We start from the raw sequence: 21653 nt of genomic DNA on the forward strand, positions 1-21653 counted from the left end.
CTTTCAGAGTCAGAGGAAACTGGCTTTAAAATTTGCCACTGATGACACCAAGTTTCTCTGTCTAAAGTTACTGTCCTCCCCTCTTTGTCCTTCTGGCCCCCTCGGTGGACTACAGTATTCTTACTGAGTATTTTGTTACAATCATGCTCCAGGGCGACAATAACTGATGTTGAAATCCCAGATGAAAGAAAATATAGTGCTTTGGAAGTGCTACCTTAAAAAAAATAATGGTCTAAAGGTTCCGTTTAACTTCTGTCGCTGACTTTTTGTCAAAATGGCTGCCCATACAAAGACAGGTCAGTGTTCATTCTCTCAAAATGGCCTCTGTGATTGTTCCAGGGTGGGTCAGGCTGACGCTGAAAGACGACAGGACATTGTTTTAAGTGGCGCTCATATCAGGGAAGAGCACTGCATCTTCCGCAGCGAGAGGAATGCCAACGGAGATGGTGAGGCAACATTATTAGTTAGTTTGCTTGTGTTTGCTTTGGCATGTGGAATGATGTACGCTGAATATATGGATGCATTTTAATTAGGCAGTTGATAGAGAAGAAAGGATATTTTTTTCCTGGTCTAATTTTTAAAGACTGATACTTAGAGCTCGTGGATATCAGCAAAAAAATGTAGGCATAATTGGTGCATAAACATAGACTCAGATTTTATCTTCTCTTGCTAATGGAAACATTATGCCCTAAATGTCATTAATCACTATATACACTGAACGAGATATTTGTCCTTTACCATTAAAAAATGATGATTAGCTTTTCAGGATGAGACACTGATGATTGGTTGGTCTGTTTTTTGTGAAGTTATTGTACTGCTGGTGCCTTGCGAGGGATCAGAAACCTACGTCAATGGCAAGCGTGTGGAGGATGCAATCCAGCTTCGTTCAGGTACATATCTCATTTTTGTAAATAATCAGTAAATGTGATGTTCTTCTTATCTCTGTAGGCACAGATTCCTAATAAATAGATAATTCAATCCGTATGATGTAGTGTTCTTGGACTTCAGAAATCATAGTTACACAACATGGTTTATAACACCTCTGTGATTTTCTGCTTTAAACGAAACAAACATGGTGAAAACAGAAGTTGGAGATGTCACATTTACATTGTTCTGGATCGACCTCTGTTAATTTCATGCTCACCATGCTTACTTCTCCCACCTATGTGCACCGCCTTCTTTCAGGTAACCGTATCATTATGGGAAAGAACCATGTGTTCCGGTTCAACCACCCAGAACAGGCCAGAGCTGAAAGGGAGAAGACGCCTACTGCTGAAACCCCTGTGGAGCCGGTGGATTGGACCTTCGCACAGAGAGAGCTTCTGGAGAAGCAGGGCATTGACATGAAGCAGGAGATGGAGAAACGGTGCGTAATCCATCCTATTAGCTCTATGTAAACTAATTTCTAATAGCCTGTAGTGGTCTCATTTGATGCATTTCACAATATATTTTACTTGTTAATGTAGGCTCACTGAGATGGAAATCTTGTACAAAAAAGAGAAGGAAGAAGCAGACCAACTTCTGGAGCAACAGCGACTGGTGAGTTCAAATAAGATGGAATTTAATCAAACCCACTTTGTTAATTTTATGGCTTCAGTCTGTTAGAAGATGTAGACAAGTTGGTAGTAAATGCAGAGTGGGTTTAATAGAAATTAAGCTATAACTTATTTGATGCTATTATTAAAGGCAGCTTCTTGAGTGATTCAGCTAGTTTGTGAGTTTTTGAGTGAAATGTACTTAGGATATCTGTCACAAGTGGAATTTAAAGTTAAAGCATGGTTTAATGGTCAATTAAATTGGAAAGCTAGTTTTTTTTAAATCTACTAATTCTCACTCTGAGCTCTGACACTTTTGAGATGTGTGTGTTTGCGTGTGTGTGTGAGAAAGAATCACACTTTTCTTAGAGCATGTCTGTTTTTCTTGCATGGAAGTTTTTTCTGGTTTGAGACGGATGATCTTTGACTCGCCTTCCTCTTGAGTTTTAACAGATTTTTCTGTAGCTATTTGATTGAGTGAGAATTAGATTGTGAAGCTTTCCCCTATCCAAATCCCTGTTTTCACTTTTCTTGTGTCTTCTATAGTCAATCTGAATCTTGCAAAACAGCAATTTAAAGCTAAAGTTGATATTAAGATCAAAATTCATTTAAAGCTGATTAAATATTGGTCAGTATTAATATTCTTTGCCTTATTTTAATAATGCAACGCTGCTTTTGCATGGTTCATGTTAATAGCATGTTTTCTTAACTCCTTCAGTACTGGTTCTGCATTAAGTTGCAGTGTTTGCTGTTGAGCTGGTCAACTTTTGAAGTGGCTGTTGATTTGCTTGGATTAGGTTTCTACTCTAGTTTTCTTGCTCTGTTTTGTCCTGAGTTTCATCTCTTCAATGCAGTTGCTGACATGTACAATGCATTGTGATAACAAAAAAAAAAATCCTGCTGTAGTTTTTTGACAGATAGCGACAATGTGGTTTCTCATTGACTTCTTTGGCTACCTCTGTTTGCTAGCCTTACCTGGCGTCTGTGTAGCACACTGAGGGCACGGCTCGACAACAGAGTTATCTATGCTTACAGTCGAATCAGTGAATCACAGACCTCTTCCATACTCTGGTGGTGTTATGTGCAGAGCTACACGCATAGGGTTCAGGCTCCCAACATGTCCAATTCTAGCCATAGATCATACACAAGACCTGAATTATCTGTACCAAGTGGTTGTGATCTGTAATGTACTTTGTCTACAAAAAAATGAGAAACTGCATTTTTTTTTTCCAACTAACATCTTTCTTGTAGTGGATTAACACTTACCCTCACTTCTGCCTCTCTCTCTCTACTGGCTTTCTGATCAACTGCAAGAACACTCTGTCTTCTAACTCACCGCTAATACTAAAGCCACTCAAACCTTCTGGACTAAAGGGGGGAAAGCTCCAAAAATCCATCTACATGCATGCCACTGTAGCATGTGTTGGGATCCGTCTTTGAAAAAAAAAAAATCACTAAATTTTCAATTAAGAAGAGGAATATGACAAAACAATACAGAAGTGCTCCAATCAGCAACTATCCTCTATTGATATTTCTTTTCTAATCATAATAGACATGCTTTACCTTTACTTTTAATATCAATATGCAACATTGGGAACAAGCTGATAACCTCATCTCTGAGATGTGAGAATCCTTGTTTTTATAACAAGTGAACATTTTAATATGAATTTAATTTAATCATATCAATATCACAGTTTCACTAGAGAAGATATGAGAATGACAACTGACAAGAAAGTCAATGGAAGCCACTGTTTGTTGGATTTTCATTTGTTTTTCAGTATTTATTTTGAATATAATTCTGGGAATGTGCATAATTCTGGGAAGTGCATGTGGCCATACATCTTGTACAGTAATGATGTATGCAATATATTTTTCGCTAACGTCCTTGGTAAATTTCCTAAATCTCAAAATTCTCAAAATTGTCTAAGATGAAGTATTATATTCTGATTTAAAGTCGACTTTACTCGTGGTTGAAGTTCCCATGTTGCATATTTATACCTTTTATTCATTCCTTTTTTAAAAAAGCCATCCTTTCATCCTCTCTTTGATTTCCCATTTTAATTTCTCCTTTTTTTGGGAACCATTTGGTTTGTTTCCTTTGTTGTTTTCTCAAGGATGGAGACTCTGATAGTGGGGATGACTCTGATAAGAGGTCTTGTGAAGAGAGCTGGAGGCTGATCACTTCCTTGAGAGAAAAGCTGCCACCCAGCAAGCTACAAACCATAGTGAAAAAGTGTGGATTACCCAGCAGTGGCAAGCGAAGAGAGCCAGTTAAAATGTACCAGATCCCTCAGCGGCGCCGCATCACCAAGGACTCCAAGTGGGTGACCATCTCCGACCTTAAGATCCAGGCGGTCAAAGAAATCTGTTATGAAGTGGCGCTCAATGACTTCCGCCACACACGGCAGGAAATTGAGGCCCTGGCCATCGTAAAGATGAAGGAGCTTTGTGCAAGCTACAGCAAGAAGGACCCCAACGAGCGGGACTCGTGGAGGGCGGTGGCTCGGGATGTTTGGGACACTGTCGGAGTTGGCGATGAGCGCATTGAGGATGTCATTACCAATGGGACTCGACCAGGAGGGGTTGTCATGGATGACCTAAAGGTGCACATTGATAAACTTGAGGATATCTTGCATGAGGTGAAGAAACAGAATAACATGAAGGATGAGGAGATCCGTGCTCTCAGGAACAAAATGGTCAAAATGGAAAAGGTCCTTCCACTCATCACCCCAGAGAGCCAAGAAAAGCCTCCCAGTGTAGCCCCTTCTACGACCACTGCAGTAACTCCAAGCCCTCTAGAAGCAAAACCTCCTGTTCCCATAAAGCCTGATGTAGAGGATGTGGATTCACAAACAGGCCAAAGTGCAGGAGATGACTCGACCCTAAAGCGAGGTGGCCACATGCGCTGGATGCGTCAAGAGCAGTTACGCCTCAAGAACCTTCAGCAACAAGAGATCTCCAAGCAGCTCCGCAGGAATACCGGACCACACCGCTTTATACCCCCAGAAGACCGCAAGCTACGCTTCCCCTTCAAAAGTAACCCTAAGCACCGCAACTCATGGAGCCCTGGTACTCATATCATAATTACAGATGAGCAGGTCATTGAGTTAAAGGTGCCTAAAGAAGCTGTAGAGGAAGAAGAGGGAGAGAGCCAGGCTGAAGAGGGAGGACAGCTTAGAGAACAGATGGCTGCTTCAGTTATCCAAGTCACTCCCCCATTGCCAAGCCCATCAGTCCAGCACAGGACCAAAGACTTGGAGCAAGGTTTAAGCCAGGGTCACAGACATAACTATAGGAACAACCAACATCAGCCGCCCCATGAACGAGGTCGCAGCAACTCTTTTAATCACCGCCAGCGGCCGTCTGGCTCCATGGAGTCACTGCAGCAGTCTGAAAGCAACAGGAGGCACACACAGTCTTTCTACCAGCCCCGCCCCCATCAGAACCAGCCAACACATCCCCAGCCACACCACCAACAACAGGCCTGCCACTATAATAACAGCATGATGTATATGGATGGCAGATTCAATGGCTACCAGCAGTACCATCACACTGACCATGCTAACTATCCAATCAACTTTCAGGCCCCTCCACGAATGCGCAGGCAAATGTCTGCTCCCAATCTAAAAGCCAGCAGAGAGACGACAGTCTGAGAGGGACTTGTGGAACGAGGAACTAGTTTGATATACTTTTAGTAGGCAAACACATTACAGATCACAACAGCTCAGAGTCATCAGCTAAAACTGACTGAGACTATTGCACTTGATCAGTGTATCATTGGTTGACCCAAAAGTATTGTATGTATTTTAGAAAAGACATTTTATCATCATCATCATTATAATATATGCCGTTTTATCAGTTTTTGCTGCATCGTGTGCACTGTCATCACTAGCATTGGGAGAGCTGTCATAAGGAATTGAAGCCAACAGATGATAAAGGGACTGTTTTTCTTTTTCTCAGAAGAGACATGCCATGCCTACTCTGTTCATTTTTCAGCATGTGTGACAATTCATCAATCATGCTTTGATTTGCCAAAATTATCTTCATGGTTGAATTTGAGTTTACATCTTTGCCATTTTAGTATTGATTGAATGTTTTTAGCCACTACAGTGTGACCACATTGAAGTCATTTTCATTAGGACTTTTGTTGTTGTTGTAGCCCAAATTAGGAAGCTGGAAAAAACCTCTTTATTTATTTCTTCTAATGTACCATGTGACTGAATGTTAGGATGGAAGAATCAGTTTTGTTCTTTGCAATTTTACACTTTATGTTGTACCTCATAAATCATTATTGGCCTAGATCTGGAATCAAAAGACCAGTATGATCGATTATGGAAAAGCGTGATGCACTAGTCGATTGTGTGTGTGCCTTTTTAAATAGACTGAAATAGTGCTCGAAGAAAGTGGTATTCAAAAAGTGCCTTTTTATGCACTAATAACATTAATCCTGCTGTGCATTTAAACGTTTTTCTTCTTCCTTTTTAATTCAGTGCTCATGCACAACGGGTCAGCTAACATTTGCAAAGGAAGCTTCACAACTTACCTAACCAAACTAACCTTTTGGTGATAACATACTGAGTTATTCAAATTCTTAGTAAGCCACTTTAGCGCTTAATCCCAAACTTTTAACTTTTTAAAAAAAATTAATTTCAAATATGTAACTGCCACTTACTTGTATTACAGTGTTTTGCACTTCTATAAGTCACATATGCTGTATGATTAATTAGTGAATACATTAAATAGTTAGGAAAGTTAATTTTAAAGGGGCAATATGTAAGAACTTTAAAATTAACTTAAATTATCAACAGATTGTGAATGGATAGCAGTTTTTACGTCATCATTTTTCCAAATTGTTGTGTTGCAGAGATATCTACTGAAGTTAGCATGCTAACCAGCTAGCCTGAGCCCATTTTGGTCCAATGCTCCTATGCTAGCGGTGTAAAAACTAACACTCCCCTGGTCCTGAACCTCCCAATCAGAACTGCTAGTTGCATGGCTAACTGAGCTAACTTGCTAAGGCAGCTACTGTAGTTACAGCACTAACAGCAGTTAGCGTTACTCTGGTGATATGCTGCCCCCTTTTTGTTTTGAGTATAAATTTGACAGGTGGCCAATTCTTACATATTGCCCCTATTTTAATGATAAACAACAAGTTACCCTACACTTAAAAATGTATTTCTAAAACATCTCTCACAAACTAGCCACATTTTATATAGTGGTATATTCCTCTCCAGGATAATTGAATTAATGATTATCTCTGAATCCTGGAGTTTACTTAACCCTATCATATGTAAAATCACAATGCTGAAATATTTGGAGATAGACCTACACAACCAGTCCAGGATGTTCAAAATACAACCACACATCACGTACTGAGCTCTGTCTCAGTCTTAAAATTACATTTTGGGTTTGTGGTTCACTGAGAAAGCACAGAGTTCAGCGTGTTTCTGCTGAATGTCCAACAGAGTGTTGTCATGGTTCCCAAAGACTCGCCTTAACAAATGTTGGAGGGAGGACAAAGACTTGAAGTGTTTGCATAATGTTATTCTGGGTAAGTATCCATGTCAAATGAGATTCTGAGACTGCCTCATTTTAGCTGCATCAAACGCCACAAATTCACACAACCTGGATAGATTTATCAGAGAGGGATGGTCTATGAAAGTAGTTGTTCATGTCTGTTTTGGGGGGGGGGGGGTTTGCCTCTATGCTTTAGCTGATGCTTATTTGAATTAGCAGCAAGTCTGCCTGTCAATCTGTGTTTTCCTTGCTGCATTCATAGCTGTAATATATCCCATTAGTTATTACATTTCAATACCAGATGGCTTTCAAATTATTTTAGAGGAACAGTGACACTCAGCAGCATGGGAAAGACCTTTGAGGACTATCAGAAACTGAATGATGAAATAATTTTCTGTGTTTTATACCATATATCTTCTGCCTTACTATGCTGTAACAAAAAAACCAAATGATATAATGACAGATGCAAGTCTAGTCTCGCCACCCTACACCTCATGTCTTTGACTATCTTTGCATGCAATACCTTACATTTCTTCATGCCTAATAAGTGCTCCATTAACAAATGTTATTTAACATATGCACTGGTGGTGCTGATGGCGACCGTGTAAGCTGGAAAGAATCCATCATCAAATGGACAATGTACAGTGTACTGTTCTTTTGAAATATTCATATATGCCAGTGTTGGGTCTCACTTCAAAGTGTCCATTGAGTGTTGTACGTCTGCTTTTTGAATCTGCAATATCAAGTGCCTCATTGTGGCTGTGTACCAAGTTGTGTTGCTCCTTAATCAAGCACTTTGTGCAAACATACAGTAAATATGTGAACAAATGTTTTCATAGGTTAAAAAAAGAAAGAAGCATATACTGAATCCCTGTGTTGCTGGAGGTTTATTTTCAAAGTATGACTGAAATAAAATGACATGCTCTAAGTGCAGTTATTGTTATATATGGGTGGTATTTGTTTTGTCCACTGCCAATAAACCAGTTCAGGGACAGATCCCTACATGCCCACACTTCACAGGAATGAGCACATGAGATGCTGTACAATACCCCAGATCAGGTTTAAGGTAATGTAAGCAGTGTTGTAGAAGGTACTGTAACCAAAAGTCAAACTTGAGTAAAAGTAAAGATAACTTGTTAAAGTATTTCTGCAATAATGTAAAAGTTAAAGTCTCTCGTATCAATAGTACTTTAGTAAGTTTTAAGTATATTCAATACCAGATAATTTCAGTATCATATACTTAAATTATACATATTTACATGTATGTATATACTTTGTACTGATGGATCATTCTTCATTGTGCTGCTGCCAAGTATCCGTCCACACAGAAGACCTTGTGCTGCTAGTTCACTGAATTCAACTTAAGTCATGCGAAAAAGTTGCAGTACTGAGGTCTGTGTACAGTAGTTTCTAAGCCTCAGTGATTACATTTTTTACTTACTGGGGCGGAATTTTGTTGCTAAGCAATAACGGTGTGCTCACTTGGCTGGCAGTTGTTGTCTGTCAACAACTAATTGAGTATCCGCCTGGCCGGTTATCAGATCTGATCTTTTTTTTTCTAGAATTATCGAATTCAGTGTTTTTTTTTGTTGTTGTTTTTTTAAATCTGATTGCCGATTAAAATTAATTAATTTAAAAATGTTTTTCTTTGACTCTGAAGCAGGATGCAGACTGCAAAGAAACTGAAGTTACCAAATAAATGTAGAGGACTAAAAAGTACTATATTTGCCTCCAAAATTTAGTTGAGTGGAAGTATAGCAGAAAATGGAAATGCTCAAGAACCTCAAGTACCTTAAAATTGTACTCAATTACAGTACTTGAATAAATGTACATGGTTACATTCCATCACTGAATGTAAGCTCTTAAATAGATGCAGCTTTAATTAAAGTCATGCGCATTATTATTCAAATTAACCAGAGAAGTCTAACTCTAGATGTTACATTTGTTGTACTCTAATCATGTAACACTACATATATTTGCAATATGGGATGGATTTGTTGGCATTTACCTTCTTCATTAACATTACTGTAGCCATTTAACTTGCCCTCAAATTTATTTTGAGTTTAAATATTTTGTAACTGCTCCAAATACTATTCACATTGTTCATTACGCATTGTGTTTCAATAGAAGCTCCATGCAGATCACTACATTCAGTAAATCCTCCTTATTTTAAAAGGTTGTCTGGCTGGAGAGAGTTCAGTTTTTAGCTTGTTGGTAGGAATGCAGCATGGAGGAGGTTAATGACAAATGAAAAGGCTGCATTGTCTTCCCAGAAGACACTGAACAAACAGGATGAGGTCATCGGGACCACAGCCCTGTCCTACTCTGATGGTGATGATGGCGCCCCTCATTGGATTACAGATGACTCAGCTTCTACCAGCACCTCTCATCTTCCACTCCTGCCATTTCTCTCAGAATATACAATGTTTCATTAAGTTTCATTTCAGATCACTGTGTACTAATATCAGAAAAAAAATCACTTCAGAAGTTTAAAGTTTTTCATCCATTGCATCGGCTTAAAAATTGAAACAAATTAATATTTTTTCTATGTAGTTTTTGATTATGTCCTATATTTTCATTTTAGAGCATACATGTGATTATTGATCACTAATATTTTATTTTCACGGATTCCAGTAATAATACAATACCAATCCTAAAAATGCTAGCACACTGTTTAAAACATGAATAAAACTGAATGCAGTGATTGGCAAATGATATTTGACCTCTATTCAATCAACTACATTATGAAGACAAAACATTTAACGTTCAAACTGGTAAACTTTGTTGTTTTTGGTGGCAATTTGATGCCTGCAACATGCAAAGTGAGAAGAACAGCAGTGTCACAACTTCTGCGGAATCCGTGTTTTTTTTTTACTGCTAGTGTTTTACTTACATTAAATATAACATATAAATACACACCAACACGTTGCGTTTTGATACAGACAATGTTAATATTAGGGGAAATCAGTGCAAAATTCTTGTGTAAATCTCATTACACAATTTTGACTTTCATGTCACATTATTTTCATATCCAGTTGTGAGTATCAGTGCATCATTTGGCCCAGTCAACTCTTCAGTACTTGTCTTGAATGGAGAAATAAACCTCTCTGTTGTAGTGGGATTTCAAAGTGGAGAAAGTGTAGTAATCCCAACATAACCCTGTGTATGTAGTGTTGATGTAGTGCCGAAGGCTGGCTAAACTCATCTTTTGTACCAGCTGATGGACAGTTGTCCATGTTCTGTCTCTTCCCTGTGTGTCGGTGTCCAGGTGTACGAGAGCAAATTGCAGGAACTTCAGAAACAGGTGGAGACTATTTCTCTGGTAGCCGAGACGCCTGATGAAGAAGAGTTGGAGGAGGAGGAGGAAGAGGAAGGTGTGTACTATAAAAATCGTCAGTCCTTCGGATATTTCTGTATCTCCTGTGTTTAAGCCAAAAATATATATATATAAATATGCACTGTTTTCTTCTACGTTTTCTGTCCAGAGCCCAAACTACTGGGATGTGCGTATTTCCTATTCTATAATATTAAGAACGTAACATCAACTTCATTCAGATTAATTGAAATGTTTAATATCGCCATACTAATTACTCATTCAGGGTCAAAATACTCCATAAGTCATATGTCCTCTAATTCTTTGAAAATAAAACACACTACTTATAATAAAGACCATTTAACTTGAAGTGTTATGGACCATACTTACAGTTTTACATGTTTTAGCCCGTCAACTTCAAATTGCCTATAAATTACTAGCAGGTATTTCTCTTCTTTCCAAATAGCGGCTCTCAGATCTCACTTGAGATTTATAAACCAACACAGTAACACAATTCCTAATTTATTCCTTTGTGTACAAACATATTTGATTTTAGCAAACGTTTGACAGCATCACAATGATTAACCTAAACCTTATTATAAGGGTTTCTACAAAGTCTTTATAATTTAGAAAATTCTTTATTTTAACTGTTATGATTTCAAGATTAGGAATATGCTCAAATTTCTATGTAATCCTCTGAAACCAAAAGATCTTTTAGTATTTGAAATAAAATGACTTCATCATCATATTTGTTTGTCTCCTGCCATCGAGTTAATCAAGAATGAAATAATCATCAATATTACCAGTATGAACAGCTGATAAAATTAACAGTGACATTTATAGTAACACCTAAGATGTGATGGTAAAGGCTTCAAAAGGCTTAAAATTCGTTGTTGGTTAACCTTGAAAGTGCTTGAATTTTACTCTTCAAAAGCTATACACAACTTGCATTATGCATTCAGAGTCATATCATCTGGGTAACATAATGGTCAGTCGAAATATAACTACTCAGTGCAGTAAAGCTGTTAATGTTGAGAGCATACAAGAAACAAGATATTTTTCACATTTGTTCTCTGTTTGTCTTCTGAGTCCTCAAGCAGCAATTAAATTTTCCACATCTGATTGTAAATTGTAATGTTGGGGATCCCTGAACACATGTCAGCCTAAAGGTTTTTCTTCACAGTCACTGCTTGCGATAAATAAAATACACTAGATTTGAGGTTGGGCTAAAAAAAGTAAAACTGGTATGGTCCTTTTTGGTTTTATGTGCCTTCACATTGTGTAAGTGTGTATATGTGCGTTAACATCATCTCTGTGTCCCGTCTCCCTGCAGTGCCATGGACTCAGCACGAATTTGAGTTGGCTCAGTGGGCCTTCAGGAAGTGGAGGTACCATCAGTTTACCTCCCTCCGTGACCAGCTCTGGGGAAACGCCGTCTACCTGAAGGAGGCCAATGCCATCAGTGTCGAACTTAAGAAGAAAGTAAGTAAAAAATATATACTGTATATCTCAGTTTACTTGGGTTAAGCATGGGTTAAAGTCTGGTTTTCCAGTTTTGAGAGAAAAAAATCATAAACTTAATTTCTGCAACACAAAAAAGACGACTTTTAACCTGGTTTACTGAGCGGACTATAAACAAAACATTTGGAGACCTTCTTAAAGGAGAGATGTTTAAAGTTAGATGAAAAGTTTGAGTAAAGGACGATACAGTATTATTGTTCCTGAAGTGTATGTAAATGTATGTATGAACCACATAGTCCTCCAATACATTCAAGTGAATCACCCTTATAGCGCGTCAGATTCGGTGATGTAGGACGGTGAAGTGAGATGGCGGCGTGACGGCAAGATGATGTCATAAAAGGCACCCCGTTATTGATTAAGATTTCCATTCAGCCTGTGATGCTTGTGATTCATTTAAGTGGTCACTTGACTCATATGTTTTTAGATAATGCAGAAGGCAATCCTTCAAATCATCCAGAGCCGGGTGTTGACTCATTGACACATGGAGAAATTACATTTGTTATGAATCAAAACTGCTCTGCTGCGGTCCACCTTCCCCATCAGTGTGATTTATATTCCTGTCCAGTTCTAGGCGCTTCATGATTGATACATGAAATGGGTCGTCTGTCACAAAGATATTTTCAGGTTTATTTATCTGCAGGTTTCTGTCTGTATTTTATGTCCAATGTTGTTAATAAATTTAACATTTTGCCCTCAGAGGATGCTGGGAAGAGAGAGGCCACAAAATGGAGGCTTTGCTTGACCTTTCAACCTTGGCATATCATCCTTGATTTATCTGCAGTAAAATAGAGCCACGCTAGAGAAGATAGTGACACAACAAATCTTGATTAACGGTTCAGAGCTTGAAATCTGAATCCCTCAAGTCAGAACTGATTCTCATGCTTTTCTTGAATTTGCTTGATTTTGTAATCTCTCCTTCTATTCTTCCCTCTCACATTTTCCAGGTCCAGTTCCAGTTTGTCTTGCTGACAGACACGCTTTACTCTCCGCTGCCTCCTGAACTCCTGTCACCAGAACCAGAGAAAGAGCGCGACACCAGGCCTTTTCCCCGCACCGTGGTGGCCGTAGAGGTTCAGGACCTGAAGAATGGAGCCACACACTACTGGTCCCTGGATAAACTCAAGTAATTCTCTTAAACTAGTCCTGGTTTTAGTAAGATTTGTTGTTAAGATCTCCGTTTGATCAATTAGGCTGTTGTCAAATAGACAAAGATACAATAATAAGATATCTACATCTATCAGCATCTCTTCCTTCCAGCTGTTAAGTGAGCCGGATATTCTCTCTCTGCTTCTCGTTAATGTTGAGTGCACTCTGTCGTCATTTGCAGGCAGAGGCTGGACCAGATGAGAGAGATGTATGACCGCGCAGGAGAAATGGCTTCCGCTAACCAGGAGGACGGGGAGGGCACGCTGACAGGAAATGACCCCTTCTATGACCGCTTCCATTGGTTTAAACTTGTGGGGAGGTATGTATCACAACTACAGAAAAAATACAGACAATACTGCATATGTTAGTGTAAATAATCTCTAAACATCCCATTTGAATACTGTTTGTTATGCTGGTTGGTTGTTTTTTTGCAGCTTTTGTGATCCATTTATTTAAAATGGGTTTGTTGCACAGATTCAATTTGTGTCATTAGAGTCATGTGTATCAGTGATATCACATGTTTTCACACCTTTGTTTATCATTAATATGTGGTGTTATTTTGTTTCTCATCATAAATCTTTGTGTGTTTTTTTGTTTATGTCACTTTCATGATTCGATATCACATTTATGATTTTATTTGGTTTATTTGATTTGATTTCATGTCACTTATCAGTATTCCCTTGTGTGTTTATGCATTTTATTTGACATCACATTTTGAATTGTGTTTTTTTTTTTTATCATGGATTATGTCATTTTCATTTATCCCTTGTGTCTGTTGCCATTCTCATGTCGATATTCCTCCCAGTTCATACAAAAGCTTGTTAACAACATAGTGGATTTGGATAAAGTAGAATTTTGCAGCATTTTGTATTTTATCCTCTTTCAGCCAGCATACAGTAGAAGATTTATACGTTAATCCTTTTAAAGTGGCATTTCATTTTGGTGTCAAATAGTCAGGTTTCTATAAACTGCTTTGACTCTTAGCAGCTTCTTGTCATACCTGCTCTTTATGAAATGTTTCCTTCTGTTGCATTCTGTTACATTAGGTAGAAAGAAGTAAGCATGTACCATATTTACCAATGAGTCTACAGCTACAGTTGATGATTGATTAGTAGTAGAAGTATTTTTATTTTATATTATTTTATGTTTATATCTTTTTTTATATTGGTACATGATGTTATTTATTGTCGAAAACAAAGTGAAATGTCACATTTAAGCCGCCCCTAACGAGCTGCAGTGGCCTGTTTAACTCTTTTGTCACCCCACTGTTACCTTTCCTTGGTTCTCGCCACTGTTCCAAAACAACCAACCCTCTCAGCTCCCCAATCTTCCACGGTTGCGTCAACGAGCGCCTTGCCGATCGCACGCCCTCGCCTACCTTCTCCACCACCGACTCGGAGATCACAGAGCTGGCCGATGAGCGTCAGAGCGAGATGTCCGACTTGATGGACGATGAGGCGTTTGTGGACGACACCAGCTCGGATGCCGGCACCGAGGAGGGCTCAGACATCTTCAGCGACGGCCAGGACCCGTTCTACGACCGCTCCCCCTGGTTCATCCTGGTGGGAAGGTTGGTGGTGTTCTCCATCTCCACGTCCTCCACACACGGGCTGGGACAGGAGTTTGGGGCGGATGATGGCTTGGTTTAGTGTAGTTTATTTAAAGATGAAGAGCAAAGTGAAATAAAGGGAGGGAAGCAGATTAATGTGTACAGGTGAGAAAACACGATCAGCAATGTACAGGATATGAGACATCATTTTATGAATTTTTATGATTATATATTTTGGTGTCTTGCAAACAGCGCCTTAAAATGTGAGCACATACGGTAAGCTTATTAATTATCAGTAAATCCCTCCCTGGTGAAAGAATAATTTCAGAATCAGATCATGTATTCATAGCAGCTCTGCAGAGATAAATTGGACTGGTTTTGGATTTAATGTGATTAGTCATACTTCTGTGCTCACAGGCCTGCTTTGTACGAGTTTCTTTTAATTTAGACTCAGTTCCCAAAAATTGAAAAGCCACCATCCTTTTCTCTCCACATCTTCCCAGCGTGATACCTCATCCCCCACCACCATCACTGCGCTGACTATTAACTCCCATCTGTGTGTGACGTACATGTATCTGCTGTGTCTAAGTCGATTAGCTGTCTGTCATTTGTTTTATTTTATTATTTTTTTTGTTTTATTTATTTCATTACATAAAAGCATTTGTTTTATAACCTTGTTTGTTTTAACACTGCTCTTTGAATGTATGGTAGTTAATATAACTCACTGGTAGTTGACGGTCACATAATCATGCTTACTTGTATTAAATTCATTGTCAAGATTAAATAATGAGCTACAGCAGCATTTGAAATCACAGCACACGTCATCATATCTGACTCATTAACAGCGTGTGCCAAAATCAGAACAAGACGACAGATCGATGCAGGCTCTAAGCCAACCAGTCTCGGCAACAGCCGTAGCTCAGCTACCTCCGTCACTATGACTTCAGAGATTGATCCCTCCCCTCCACCTTGGCCTTGAGTCTGCAAACGGAGGCAGAGAGGAGGAGGGGAGGGCGTCAGAGAAAAGAGTGTGTCACCGTGGTTGCAGCAAAACAAATCAAGTCCTCCAAAACAAAATGTCAACGAGCGTGTGAGTGAGAGACTAACACCGTCACAACATGACACAATAAAGCCAGTCCTCTACTGCTGCAGCCCAGGCGACCTGTCATCGCCCTGTCCGTCATACAGGTTAAAATTAAAGTTAAAGCTGCTGCTGATTTCAGATCCCTGGAGCATTTATGATTTTATTTTTAAGGGGTTATTTTTTCTTTCTTCTTTGTTTAGTTTTTTTTCACGTTTCTTAACATAATTGTCACTAATATATTACTGTATGTTATTGTTGTCATTAATATATGCTAAACGCTGTGCACATTATAAGATGTTTAAACCATCTGTTGATAAAAATTGTTTATTTCTCAATAAATGCATATCTAATTTGCTTTCAGAAGGTTTAATTAAATAGATAAAATGTCAGTTATATAACAGAACGACATGCATGTTTTCTGGTTCTTTCCACACTGCACCAGAATCAGCTTTTTCACATCTCTCTCCTCCTTTTTTTTTTTTTTAACTCTCAGAGCCTTCGTGTACCTGAGCAACCTGCTATACCCCGTGCCGCTGGTGCACCGTGTTGCCATAGTAACAGAGAAGGGCGAGGTGCGTGGTTTCCTGCGTGTGGGGGTTCAGGCTATAGCTGGTGAGTAATTAATGAGATTCTCTAATGAGCAACACTGTCAGGATCCCCATGCAGAGGTTTTAACTGCTAATCACTCGTTTGTGTGACTGTTTATCTTATATTTGTCAAACTTTGAGTGGAGTAATGTGGTTGTTATGTGTAGTTGAACAGTTAAAAACATACTTATTGCCACTTGTATTTGTGCCATATGGTGTGGCATTTTATCTGTGTATTTTACTCAAACCAAATCACTAAATAAATGCAGGTGTCTGACTTGAATAAGAGCCCTCCACAGAGAAATTCCCCTTAAGAATCTCTCTGTGTTCCTTTTGAGGTGCTTTGACAGTTTTAGTCAGCTGCGATGTCTGTGATCAGTCCTGATAAGAGGCTGGTTTGTCTCTTTGTAGCTGACGAGGAGGCTCCAGACTACGGGTCAGGAGTTAGACAGTCGGGAACCGCCAAGATCTCCTTTGATGATGAGTACTTCAAAAAGGTAAGCCCTGAGTCAGATTAAAGTCATTTCAAACTTGGAAACACACTTTTCTTCAGTATGTGAGTGGATTTGTAATATTTGGGTTAAAACATGAAGTCAGCAGAGGTAGTTCTCTTTTCTTGCAGTTTCTTCTCTTCCTTTTTATCCAATATTGAACAATAAAATAGACCTGCATCGACACAGGTGGAGCTATATGCTCCAGCTATATGCTAATGTCATCCTCCTTCTCTCCTTTTTAACCAATCAGAATGACTTTCCCTCCACCGTTATGACCCGCTCCGGCTTGTCCCTGGAAGAGCTGCGCATCGTAGAGGGTCAGGGTCAGAGTTCAGAGGTCATCACACCCTCAGAGGAGCTCAACAGAATCAATGACATGGGTACGGCTGCCAGGACTTCACCTCGCCACTCGTAAATTTCGACCTCTCCTCCCAGTGGGAAACAGACTTGGCAGATGTTCCCGCTGAATGCACTTTGAATGTATAGTTATGGAAATGAGGCTGGTGCAGGTTTCCTTAGTTTGTGAAGGAATGTGTACAAAGGCTTTTTTGATGACGAATTATTTCCTACAAATCACAAGCTTCTATAATGTTCAGGAACCAGTCTAGAGCTTACAATTCATATGCAGATTAACACAGCGCACAATCGCAGGTCACTTTGAATACATCTCAGTGCTCCTCCTAACCCTCCCCTGTGGCTTTCTGCAGACCTCAAGCTGGGTAACGTCGCAGAGACCAAGCTGAGTCTTGGTGACGACCTGGCAGGTCAGCTGGAGGTTGGCAGCATCTTTACCTTCCGTGTTACGGTGCTGCAGGCCAGTGGCATCCCGCCGGAGTACGCAGATATCTTCTGCCAGTTCAAGTGAGTCCACAGTGGAGTCTGCTGTAACTCAGCTGTACAGTTGTATGTGCCCCACGATGTGTCTTTATATCTTACTGTTAAGACGGAGTAGTGATTTTGTAAATGGAGTATTTATCTCTTATATCAGAGAAATGGTAATTAATATATAGCATTAGACATTTTGTGACTTAGTTGGTTTTATCTTTAAATTGTAAAAGAACAACAGTGTTTGTACAGGGTGTCTACACATCCTCAAAGGCTTAAAATGTCTTAAATTCAATATAATGAATGTATATTTATATAAATATTAGACCTTCAATGTCACTAAACAGTCTTAAATTTGAATATGTGAGGTCTGACACAAACATTTTTTTTATTTCATTCATCCATCTTTTGATTTCTGTTTGTTAAAATGAGTCAAGCTGTTCTGCGTTAAAGTCGGGGGTAGAAGTAACTAATTACAGCCACTCAAATTACTGTAATTAAGTCATTTTTTGGGTACTTGTACTTTAATGAGTAGTTTTTCAAGTCTGTAAACTTCCATCTGCATTTTTGTAACTAATAAGGCTATCCGGTCACAAACGGGCAAGTGAAAACCCTGACATATAGACAAACTGTGCAGCAGGTCCGGGTCTTAACACCTACCACTGGACTAATACCATCATTTTAATTTACCAGATGGTATAATGCAGATTAAGCTTACTCACTTTAATAATTAGATTCCCACCGTTTACCTCTATACTTACCTGCAAGGTTGAATAAGAAAAGGATGATTTGTCCAAAAATCTGTTAAATTTGGTTAAAAATCTAGCTAAATCCTAAAAGCTGATAATGACATTCAGCTGTCTGTTGTATGATGAGAGAATATGCAGATTTTGAGGAAACAACCTCATCTTGTTTACATATAAACATATAAATCTTTCTTCAGTTTCATGCATCGTCATGACGAGGCTTTTTCCACTGAGCCTCTGAAAAACACTGGCAAAGGATCTCCTCTGGGCTTCTACCACGTCCAGAACGTGAGTGCACACTTGGAAATACACACACACACACACACACACACAAACTGTATTTTAATAATTTCTTGTTAATGAATTTTGTCAACCCCTTCTTTTTTTCCCTTGTTGGAACAGATTTCAGTCGAGGTCACAGAGTCCTTCATCGAGTACATCAAGAGCAAGCCCATCGTGTTTGAAGTGTTTGGCCACTACCAGCAACATCCGCTGCATCTTCATGGCCAGGAACTGATCAGGTTGGTGGAGTTAATAAAAAAATTCATCAGTGTAAATCACTTCAAAAAATGTTTTCTAAAGCATTAATAATTCATATTTGGTACATCAGATAGATTTTGTTTGAATTTTTCAGTTTAACTTAACTATGCATTTAATTTTCACAGTCCTCCAACGCCATCAAGGAAGTATTATCCTATTCCCATGCCTCTGTCTAAACCAGGTAAGGATTCCACCGTAACAGCAATCTGCTCTGCACCTGTCACCCTCATTTCAGCATATTTCTTCTGTTCATTCTGGTTATATCAGCATGCCTCATATTTCCTTCCACTTTTCTTTCATTTCTCGCTTCCTCTGGATTTTTTATTTTGTCTCTTATTTAATTATTCTCCCACCATCCATAATCCTCTTACCCAACTCTGTCCTCCCTCATCCACATCTCCTTCTTCCCCTCCAATCTTTCTCACCATTCGCACAATATCGCACACTGAAACCCCAGACCACACCCGTAAGATAGAGTTGGTCCGCTACCTGATGAGCGGCTATGTGAATGTCAAAGTGCTGGACACGCTGTCCGAGCACGCCAACGCCCTGGCCTCCTCCGCCGTAGCCAGTCTGGAGGACGAGGCTGACCAGCTTTCTCACTTCCCCTTCCTCGTGATGCCCAGTGACCCTGTCTTTATTGTGCCCAGGCACCATGGTTGGTAGTAGCTAACAGACCAAGGCGTTAGATTCACCTTGTTGTAGTGATTATTAGTCTGGTGCTGTGCTTTGCTCCTCTGGTGCTCTGTGACTGCAGGCAGTAGCACAACAGAGCTCTGCAGTGCTTCTGTGTGCTGCACCTCTCTGCGGGTCTATTTAGGTCCAGTCAGCTCAGTCCAACTCTCCACGTGTCGCTTACAAACTGGCCTGAGCTGACACCTTCAGGTAAATCTGCTGCATACGCTTAAGCCAAATAATAAAATGAGTATTTATCATAATCATAGAAGATCACTGACATAGCTTTCACAGCGTAAGTCACAATCCAGAGGCTTAAGTCTTTATACCTTCAGCTGCAGGCCAATTAAGGTAGTTTTCATGTGGAATGATGTTCATTTCAACACAAATGAACGTCGCTGTGTGCCTCAGAGATTAGCCTGTTAAACAGGAACGTAATCCTGATGTGTGTCCGACAGCAGGGTGCTGTCAGTGGTGGTGTAATCTTTGATTTAGCTCCTCATAGAATCCCAGTACGTTGAATATGATGTGTTGTTTCGCCTGTTTTCTGTGTCCAGCTTATTTCATGAAAAATGAACTTAATTATTAACATATCCTTTAAAAATAGGTATTATGGTATGTGTGTGGGCTCAGTGTCCAGGGTCAGCAGTGAGTTCACATCACATATGCAGCCTCCATTTGTTAATCCAATTTATACTGTCTATATCTATCCATTAGTTTAATGAATTCCTAATGAATTTAAGGAAAGTTTGTGTGTGTGTTTTAGTTCCAGCCACCAAGTTGAACACTATCACAAAGTCCAACCTGGGTCAGTGCGTCAGCAAGTACGACCTGCTGGTCTGGTTTGAGATCAGCGAGCTGGAGCCGACCGGAGAGTGAGTATCTACATTTTCACCTTATACATACAGCAGGAAATATAAATCATCAGCAAAACTCAAAATACTTCAATCTTTAAACAGTGTGGATATTTGACATATTCAATAAAATTCAATAAAAATATCTTGAGATGTGTTGTTTGAAGCATCCAGGCTGAGTGTGACCTCCGCCTCTCCACAGGTACATCCCAGCTGTAGTGGATCACAGCGGAGGTCTGCCCTGCCATGGCACCTACCTTCTGCACCAGGTACTGGAGATCTGCACAGTTCTTAGTCAAGTTATATTTTCTTTTTTGTAAACCAGTAATTAATACTTCTTTTTTTCTAACAAACACTTAGATGCTTAATTTTGTTTCATCCGTGTCTACAATGATCCTAAGCTCCTGTCATGTTTGCTACAGGGGATCCAGCGGAGGATCACGGTGACTCTCATCCACGAGAAGGGAAGCGAGCTCCACTGGAAGGACGTTCGCGAGCTGGTCGTGGGTGAGCAGTCTCCTCTCAGTAGTTCTACCTCTCTACAGGCACCAGAGAAACAAACTGCAGGGTGTTGCTACATGCTTGCTTCCTCATTCACACAGCAGAGTCAGTGGATATCATGACGTTATGATACAACACCTTTTATCGTCTCAAAGGAAGCTCACTTTATGAGGCAGCACTGGTTTCTCAGTCCGATTCCAATCTGAGTTGTGTCAGTTTCGCCTCAATCTGCCTCTTTATTTAAGCTGTTTATACTGTAGCTGTGGCTGATGGGCGAAATAATTGCATTTCACATTTAAGAATTACAGCTGCTGACTTCTTTATCCAGAGTGAGCAGACGTGTTTGGAGTCTTGCTGCTGGACAAAGTGACCATAATGCTGTTAAATCAAACTCTGCTGACCCAGTTCATATATTAGGGATTTATATTCCATCAGAAGAAGTCATGTGAGCTTTTGTGATGACAGGATGTTGATGTGCCGCTCTGTGTCCCACCAGGTCGCATCAGGAACAAGGCTGAAGTGGACGATAGCGCCGCCGATGCCGTCCTGTCCCTCAACATCATTTCTGCCAAGAACATCAAGTCGTCCCACAACTCCAACAGGTATCTGAAATGGCCAAACACTTCGAGTCTCTGAGCATTTTAAAACCAGTTGTTCTTGATTAACAGACAGAACATTTCGAGGGGTAAATCCATTGATTTGTTGGTACTACGTGAAGGTGTGTTGCTGATATTCTGCATCATTTTGTTGTGATTGAACATACCAT

General features: G+C 39.7%; 1 protein-coding gene across 2 annotated transcripts in view; it reads left to right on the forward strand.

Moving 5' to 3' along the window:
- Positions 1 to 21653, forward strand: part of kif1b (kinesin family member 1B) — a 60761-nt gene that overhangs the window by 30614 nt on the left and 8494 nt on the right. The window contains exons 17-35 of one of the 2 annotated variants that reach the window (XM_073469499.1): positions 340 to 446; positions 807 to 890; positions 1186 to 1366; positions 1467 to 1539; positions 10321 to 10426; positions 11699 to 11847; positions 12831 to 13009; positions 13214 to 13351; positions 16159 to 16277; positions 16664 to 16749; positions 16997 to 17126; positions 17454 to 17607; positions 18515 to 18605; positions 18720 to 18838; positions 18983 to 19038; positions 20299 to 20407; positions 20589 to 20655; positions 20809 to 20893; positions 21384 to 21489. In XM_073469499.1, the coding sequence (XP_073325600.1) occupies positions 340 to 446; positions 807 to 890; positions 1186 to 1366; positions 1467 to 1539; positions 10321 to 10426; positions 11699 to 11847; positions 12831 to 13009; positions 13214 to 13351; positions 16159 to 16277; positions 16664 to 16749; positions 16997 to 17126; positions 17454 to 17607; positions 18515 to 18605; positions 18720 to 18838; positions 18983 to 19038; positions 20299 to 20407; positions 20589 to 20655; positions 20809 to 20893; positions 21384 to 21489 (2139 nt within the window). Of the gene's footprint in view, positions 1 to 339; positions 447 to 806; positions 891 to 1185; positions 1367 to 1466; positions 1540 to 3649; positions 6325 to 10320; positions 10427 to 11698; positions 11848 to 12830; positions 13010 to 13213; positions 13352 to 16158; positions 16278 to 16663; positions 16750 to 16996; positions 17127 to 17453; positions 17608 to 18514; positions 18606 to 18719; positions 18839 to 18982; positions 19039 to 20298; positions 20408 to 20588; positions 20656 to 20808; positions 20894 to 21383; positions 21490 to 21653 lie in introns of those variants that run through there. The other variant, XM_073469500.1, reaches the window with a different exon arrangement.

Source organism: Pagrus major, chromosome 7, assembly GCF_040436345.1.
Source record: "Pagrus major chromosome 7, Pma_NU_1.0".
In the NCBI taxonomy this organism is placed as follows: Eukaryota; Metazoa; Chordata; class Actinopteri; order Spariformes; family Sparidae; genus Pagrus; species Pagrus major.